Raw genomic sequence first — 9,009 nt, 5'->3', positions numbered from 1 at the left:
TCAAAACGTGCTCCTCCTGCCAGAAGGACTTTAACAACCTCAAGGTAATCATTCTGAACAGCATTGTGTAAAGGCGTCACACCATCATTATTTCCCTTATTCACATCAGATCCTTGACTGATGAGAAATTCGGTGACGTTAAGATGACCATTCTGAGCAGCAATGTGTAATGCACTCAAACCGTCATTATCTCCCTCATTGACCTCCGCTCCTTGACCAATAAGACATTCGGTAACATTAAGATGACCATTCTGAGCAGCTTTGTGTAATGCACTCAAACCGTCATTATCTCCCTCATTGACCTCCGCTCCTTGACTAATGAGATACTTTGTGACATCACAATGCCCATTGTAAGCAGCTTTGTGTAATGCAGTCACGCCGCAATCAGTTTCCTCATTGACCTCAGCTCCTTTACTGATGAGATATTTGGTGACATCAATATGACCATTGGAAGCAGCAAAGCCTAATGCAGTATCACCGTCTTTATTTTCCTTATTCACGTCAGCTCCTTGACTGATGAGATATTCGGTAAAATCAAGATGACCCTTGATTGCGGCAAGGTGTAATGCAGTATTTCCGTCATTGTCGCTCTTATTTACCTCAGCTCGTTGACTAAAGAGATATTTGGTGACGTCAAGATGACCCTTAATGACAGAAAAGTGAAATGCAATCTTACCGTCTTTGTCCCCCTTATTCACTTCAGCTCCTTGACTGATGAGATATTTGGTTACATCAAGATGACCACCGACGGCAGCACTGTGTAATGCAGTCCTACCGTCATTATCTCCCTTATTCAAATCAGCTCCTTGACTAATGAGATATTTGGTGACGAGATGACTACTGAAGGCAGCACAGTGTAATGCAGTCATACCGTCTTTATCCCACTTATTGACCTCAGCTCCTTGACTGATGAGATATTTGGTCTCCTCAAGATGACCCTTAATTGCAGCAAAGTGTAATGCAGTCTTACCGTCCTTTTCCCCCTTATTCACTTCAGCTCCTTTACCGATGAGATATTTGGTGACATCAAGATGACCCTTAATTGCAGCAAAGTGAAATGCAGTCTTACCGTCCTTGTCCCCCTTATTCACTTCAGCTCCTTGACTGATGAGACATTTGGTAACATCAAGATGACCACTGACGGCAGCACTGTGTAATGCAGTCCTACCATCATTATCTTCCTTATTCAAATCATCTCCTTGACTAATGAGATATTTGGTGACAACGAGATGACCACTTCTGGCAGCACTGTGTAATGCAGTCCCACCGTTTTTGTCCCCTTTATTGACCTCAGCTCCTTGACTGATGAGATGTTCCGTGATATCAAGATGACCCTTATTTGCAGCAAGGTGTAATGCGGTCTTACCGCCTTTTTCCCCTTTATTCACTTCAGCTCCTTGACTGATGAGATATTTGGTGACATCGGAATGACCTCCGAAGGCAGCACTGTGTAATGCCGTCCAACCGGCATTATTTCCCATATTCACCTCGGCTCCTTGACTGACGAGATATTCGGTGATGGCAAGATGACCCTTCTGAGCAGCCCTGAGTAATTCAAACCAACCGTCATTATCTCCCTTATTCATCTCAGCTCCTTGACTGATCAGATATTTGGTGATATCAAGATGACAATTGTAGGCAGCACAGTGTAATGCAGTTCTGCCGTCATTATCTCCCTTATTCACCTCAGCTTCTTGACTGATGAGATATTTGGTGACATCGAAATGACCTTCGAAGGTAGCACTATGTAATGCAGTCCTCCCTTCATTATTTGCCTTATTCACTTCATCTCCTTGACTGATGAGATATTTGGTGACATCATAATGACCATTGACGGCAGCACTGTGTAATGCACTCGAACCGTAATTATCTCCCTTATTCACCTCAGCTCCTTGACTGATGAGACATTCAGTGACATCAAGATGACCATTGTGAGCAGCTTTGTGTAATGCACTCGAACCGTCATTATCTCCCTCATTGACCTCCGCTCCTTGACAAATGAGATACTTTGTTACATCACAATGCCCATTGTAAGCAGCTTTGTGTAATGCAGTCACGCCGCGATTATTTTCCTCATTGACCTCAGCTCCTTGACTGATGAGATATTTGGTGACATCATAATGACCATTGGCGGCAGCACTGTGTAAGGCAATCGAACCGTAATTATCTCCCTTATTCACATCAGCTCCTTGACTGATGAAATATTTGGTGATATCAAGATGACCTTTAATTGCAGCTAAGTGCAATGCAGTCTTACCGTCTTTGTCACCCTTATTACCCTCAGCTTCTTGACTGATAAGATATTTGGTGACATCGAGATGACCACCGAATGTAGCACTGTGTAATACAGTTCTGCCGTCTTTATCTCCCTTATTCACCTCAGCTCCTTGACTGATGAGGTATTTGGTGACATCATAATGACCATTAACAGCAGCACTGTGTAATGCAGTCGAACCGTAATTATCTTCCTTATTCGCCTCAGCTCCTTGACTGATGAGATATTTGGCAATTTCAAGATGACCACTAAAGGCAGCACGGTGTAATGCAGTCCTACCGCCATCATTTCCCTTATTTACCTCAGCTCCTTGACTGATGAGATATTTGGTGACATCGAGATGACCACCGAATGCAGCAATGTGCAATGCAGTACTTCCGTCAATTGTTGCCTTATTCACCTCATCTCCTTGACTGATTAGATATTTGGTGACGTCATAATGACCATTGACGGCAGCACTGTGTAATGCAGTCGAACCGTAAATATCTTCCTTATTCGCCTCAGCTCCTTGACTGATGAGATATTTGGCAATTTCAAGATGACCACTAAAGGCAGCACAGTGTAATGCAGTCCTACCGCCATCATTTCCCTTATTTACCTCAGCTCCTTGACTGATGAGATATTTGACGATTTCAAGATGACCACTAAAGGCAGCACGGTATAATGCAGTCCTACCGTCAACATTTCCCTTATTTACCTCAGCTCCTTGACTGATGAGATATTTGGTGATATCAAGATGACCACTGACGGCAGCAATGTGTAATGCAGTCCTACCATCATTATCTCCTTTATTCACTTCAGCCCCTCGACTGAAGAGATATTTGGTGACATCGAGATGACCTTCGAAAGCAGCAATGTGTAATGCAATCAAACCGTCTTTACTTGCTTTATTCACCTCAGCTCCTTGATTGATGAGATATTTGGTGATATCAAGATGACCACTGACGGCAGAAATGTGTAATGCAGTCCTACCGTCATTGTCTCCTTTATTCACTTCAGCTCCTCGACTGAAGATATATTTGGTAACATCAAGATGACCCTTGAATGCGACAACGTGTAATGCAGTCTGTCCGTGGTTGTCTCTCTTATTCACCTCAGCTCCTTGACTGATGAGATATTTGGTGATCTCAGGATAACCTTTAATTGCTGCATAATGTAATGCAGTCTTACCGTCTTTGTCACCTTTATTCACCTCAGCTCCTTGGCAGATCAGATATTTGGTGACTTTGAGATGACCACCGAAGGCAGCCCCGTGCAAAACAGTTCTATCGTCATCATCTGCCTTGTTCACTTCAGCTCCTTGACTGATGAGATATTTGGTGATATCAAGATGACCCTTCTGAACAACCCTGTGTAATTCAATACAACCGCCATTATCTACCTTATTCACCGCAGCTCCTTGACTGATGAGATACTTCGTGACATCAAGATGTCCACTGACGGAAGCAATATGTAATGCAGTCCTACTGTCATTATCTCCTTTGTTCACTTCAGCTCCTTGACTGATGAGATATTTGGTAACATCAAGATGACCACTATTCGAAGCACGGTGTAATGCAGTCGTACCTGTATTACTTCCCTTATTGAACTCAGCTCCTTGACTGATCAGATATTTGGTGATATCAAGATGACCTTTAATTGCAGCAAAGTGTAATGCAGTCTTACCGTCTTTGTCACCCTTATTCACCTCAGCTCCTTGACTGATGAGATATTTGGTGACATCGAGATGGCCATTGACGGCAGCATTTTCTAATGCAGTCCTACCGTCGTTATCTCCTTTATTCACTTCAGCTCCACAACTGACGAGATACTTGGTGACTCTGAGATGACCACCAAAGGCAGCACTGTGCAATACAGTCCTACCGCCTTTATCTCCTTTATTCACTTCAGCTCCACGACTGATGATATATGTGGTGACATCGAGATGACCACCTAAAGCAGCAAGATGTAATGCAGTATTGCCGTCCTTATCTCCCTTATTCACCTCAGCTCCTTGAATGATGAGATATTTGGTTACATCAAGATGACCACTGAAGGCGGCAATGTATACCGCGGTCCTACCGTTTTTAGCTCCCTTATTCACATCAGCTCCTTGACTGATGAGATATTTGGTGATATCAAGATGACCACTGAAGGCGGCAAAGTGTAACGCGGTCCTACCGTTTTTAGCTCCCTTATTCACCTCAGCTCCTTGACTGATGAGATATTTGGTGATATCAAGATGACCCTTCTGAACAACCCTGTGTAATTCAATACAACCGTCACTATCTACCTTGTTCACCTCAGCTCCTTGACTGGTGAGATACTTCGTGACATCAAGATGACCACCGACGACAGCACTGTGTAATGCGGTCATTCCGTCATCATCTCCCTTATTGACCTCAGCTCTTTGACCGATGAGATATTTCGTGACATCAAGATGACCTCTGAAGGCCGCAGTGTGTAATGCAGTCGAGCCGTTTTTATCTCCCTTATTCACATCAGCTCCTTGACTGACGAGATATTCGGTGATAACAAGATGACCCTTCTGAGCAGCCATGTGTAATTCGAACCAACCGTCATTATCTCCCTTATTCACCTCAGCTCCTTGACTGATCAGATATTTGGTGACATCGAGATGACCACCGAAGGCGGCACCGTGCAAAGCAGTTCTGCTGTCATTATCTCCCTTATTCACATCAGCTACTTGATTGATGAGATATTTGGCGACATCAAGATGACCGTTTTTTGCAGCAAAGTGAAATGCAGTCCTACCGTCTTTGTCCCCCATATTAACCTCAGCTCCTTCACTAATGAGATATTTGGTGATATCAAGATGACCCTCGAAAGCAGCATGGTGTAATGCAGCCCTACTGTCATTATTTCCCTTATTGACCTCAGCTCCTTGACTGATAAGATATTTAGTGATATTAAGATGACCCTTCTGAGCAGCCCAATGTAGTTCAAACCAACCGTTATCATCTCCCTTATTGATCTCAGCTCCTTGACTAATGAGATATTTGGTGAAAACGAGATGACCACTGAAGGCAGCACTGTGTAATGCAGACCTACCGTCATTATTTGCCTGATTCACCTCAGCTCCTTGACTGATCAGATATTTCGCGACATCAAGATGACCTCTGAAGACCGCAGTGTGTAATGCAGTATCACCGTTATTATCCCCCTTATTCTCCTCAGCTCCTTGACTGATGAGATATTTGGTGATATCAAGATGACCACAGAAGGCAGCACGTTGTAATGCAGTCCTACCGTCATAATTTCCCTTATTCACCTCAGCTCCCTGACTGATGAGATATTTGGCGACATCATAGAGTCCGCTACAGGCGGCAATGTGAAATGCAGTCCAACCCTTATTATCGCTCTTATTTACATCTGCTCCTTGACTGATGAGATATTTGGTGACATCAAGATGACCATTCAAGACAGCTTTGTGTAATGCAGTTGTACCGTCATTTTCTCCTTTATTCACTTCAGCTCCTTGACTGATAAGATATTTGGTGACATCACAGTGACCACTGAAGGCAGCACTGTGTAAGGCAGTCCAACCATCTTCATCTGTCGTATTCACCTCAGCTCCTTGTCTGATGAGATATTTGATGACAACGAGATGATCACTGAAGGTAGCACTGTGTAATGCAGTCCTACCGTCATTATCTCCCTTATTCACCTCAGCTCCTTGTCTGATGAGATATTTGATGACAACGAGATGATCACTGAAGGTAGCACTGTGTAATGCAGTCCTACCGTCTTTATTTGCCTTATTGATCTCAGCTCCTTGACTGATGAGATATTTCGTGATGTTAAGATGACCCTTCTCAGCAGCCCTGTGTAATTCAGTCCAACCGTCTTTGTCTCCCTTATTCATCTCAGCTCCATGACTGATGAGATACTTTGTGACATCAACATGTCCATTGAAGGATGATCTGTGCAATCCAGTTCTACCTTCATTATCTCCCTTATTGACCTCAGCTCCTTGACTAATGAGATATTTGGTAACATCGAGATGACCACTGAAGGCAGCATTGTGTAATGCAGTCCTACCGTCATTATTCGCCTTATTCACCTCAGCTCCTACACTTATCAGAAATTTCACTATATTAAGTCTACCGTAACTTGCTGCAATTTGTAAAGAAGTCATGGCTTTAGTACTTCCCTGATTCCCTTCTGCTCCCTCACTGATAAAGATTCGTATTATATCTTGATGACTATCCTTGCATCGATGTATAATGCAGAGTAGCGTCCTTGTCTTCTTTGACCATACTAGCCACTTTCATTGCTTTAAGACGTCTGAGTGATGCAGCAAGATGTAAGGGTGTTTGTCCATCCGGATCCAGTCGCCTTCTTTTCATCAGCTCTATCAGGTTTATGATATACTCAATGACATTCTTCTGGTCTCTCTGGTTTGTGTTAGAACCCCGTTTTAGAAATTTTGTTTACGCTTTTCATTTTATCCCTCAATACTGCATCGCGGATCTCTGGTATACTTCACACATATTTGTTAATGTATCGCGGCATCACTAGATCAGAAAGTTGTTTGGTCGAAGAGAATTAAATCGTAGATTCTTTCCCTGTGATCATCTGTTAAACTGCCATTACTTTACACTATTGTGTAACAAGATAATACCTAGAGTAACAGTAGATTCGTTTGAATCTCGACCTGTTTTGCTCTATATGCACAGGCAAGCTTAATATATCAAAATTGTTAACCGCTTTAAGCAAATAAAAAGTTAATGATGAACACGATAAAGTTACTGACAATTAATGAATGACAAATCCGGAAAGAAGTGATAAAAGAATCAAAGTTTAGATTCATAACTCTTTGCAAACATCAATATGAAGCAACACACTATCTACTTTTTTCTTGAGGGGGGGGGGGGGTAGTCAAACCCGGGAGCCTATAAAATTGGATTTTGTTTCATATTTCACTCATCGCTTTTTAGGTCTAATTAGGTAATGGATTTTTGTTGTTGCTTTTGTTGTTGCTTTTGTTGTTGCTTTTGTTGTTTATTCATCATTTCTATAAAAGTTACATTAAACTTTCAAATTCAGTGTAAGCAGGTACGTTGTACAGTGACTTCGAGTAAACACCGAAAAGGTGAATTCCTCCAGCAGCAGATAAAGTTGAAACTACATTGTGATAAAAAAAGATGCAATACATTTATACCGACTTTGCAATTGCTCACGTTTTAACCCGTTGGCTACTGAATTATCTTATTCCCATAGGCTTAACACAGGGACCACCAGGTTCACGTAAGCAAAGGGTTAATAATCTCCCACACAGTCCTGATATACAAAATATATATGCTTCTTTAGGTATATAGTTCCTCATGGGAATGATGAGTCGTGTTGCCCCCTCCCAACCTCCCTCCGTCCTGGCCTATATCCTATCGTATATATATAGAAGGAATTAATAGTAGTATATTTTGGTCAGTTTGAAGTTCATGTACATTTTATTTAAAGGTCTGCTATAATATCAAATGAACAATATAGTTATAAACGCTCATTTTTATTCTCGATTCCTAAATATACTACCGAATATATAACCCACACTTGATACATGTTCTCATCAGAATTCAAATAATGCATAACAGTAGGCCTACATAAATCACCAGGTTCTTCAGAAAATGGCAACTCGTATTTTCTGTAGGTGTCAAGATAAAACATAATGATCAGGAGTGCTTCTAGAAGAGTATATATATAAGTGCGAGAATTCTCAACTCTGACATGATCTTCACGCCTATATAAACCTTTTTTTCGAGGGGGTGGTACGTCCCCTCGATTTCTTTCAAGCGTCCCCCTACCCCAGAACCGCTACCGCTTATGTTGACATTTGTGTCGTATCTGAACGTATCTGCAGTATACTAATTGAACTTTCGTCAATGACAGATTAGATGATTATGCCTAATCTATTAATTCATATCAATAACTTGAGTACCGCGTCCATATCAGTATGTAGGCTATGCAATGCTGTCTTTGATGAGTAATTTGTCAAAGTTGTTTTTGAAGTAGCTTATAGTGGTAATATTGTGTGCACATAATATTCTCCAATCATGCTTGCGAAACTGTTAGGTAATAAAGGCCTGGACCCTATTTCATAAATTAAGTATCAATAACAACAGCCACTGATCTATTCACAATTTTCTTAAAGCCCATCAAATGTAAGTATAGTTTATAACAATGATTGTAGGCCTACCTTACAGAAACTACATTTATGACACGGGGCCCTGTGAAGCCAAATAGAATGATACACCTATATCACAGTCTTCTGATATATTACAATATGTGTCTTTTCATGGAGGCTATACGCTTATTATATTAGGGGAGATCTTCATTTGTATTTTAAATTTCTGTGACTTCTTTCAATTTAATACAGTACGAAAAGATTAGAATATTATGATGTGCGCGCGTGAGTGTGTGTTCGTGTATGTGCGTGATTAACTGGTTGGTTCGGTCGAAATAAATATTAGAAAGTTATACATTTTTGAACTTGCGATAAAACACAAATTGGCACCTCCTTGACATATCTTGTGAGGTTCCCTCCCATTCTAAAAGATCATCAGGAATGTCTATCTTCCCTAAATAAATGGTTCAATTACACATGTAGGCATATCCTAAATGTAATTAATGCAATACATGTGTATGTTTCTATACAATGCCAGTATAAAACATATATTTCCAGTCATCATTAACTAAGAAAATGAAAGTAGATGTATATGAAATTCTGTACGGAGCGA

General features: G+C 41.3%; 1 protein-coding gene across 1 annotated transcript; it reads right to left on the bottom strand.

Annotated features, from left to right (window-relative positions):
• Positions 1-373: 373 nt before the first annotated feature.
• LOC753665 (ankyrin repeat domain-containing protein 50-like) lies at positions 374-4,814 on the bottom strand. Its single transcript, XM_030988157.1, has 5 exons — positions 4,535-4,814; positions 4,040-4,264; positions 3,248-3,571; positions 2,258-2,779; positions 374-414 (listed from the first exon to the last, which is right to left on the bottom strand). Exons 1-5 carry the CDS (start codon positions 4,812-4,814, stop codon positions 374-376), a joined length of 1,392 nt encoding a protein of 463 aa, XP_030844017.1.
• Between the last annotated feature and the right edge of the window lie 4,195 nt (positions 4,815-9,009).

The sequence above is a fragment of the Strongylocentrotus purpuratus genome, unplaced genomic scaffold (assembly GCF_000002235.5).
Source record: "Strongylocentrotus purpuratus isolate Spur 01 unplaced genomic scaffold, Spur_5.0 spur5_scaffold_17, whole genome shotgun sequence".
In the NCBI taxonomy this organism is placed as follows: Eukaryota; Metazoa; Echinodermata; class Echinoidea; order Camarodonta; family Strongylocentrotidae; genus Strongylocentrotus; species Strongylocentrotus purpuratus.
Note: the sequence above shows the minus strand (reverse complement) of the source record. Positions and strands in the feature narration are given on the sequence as shown.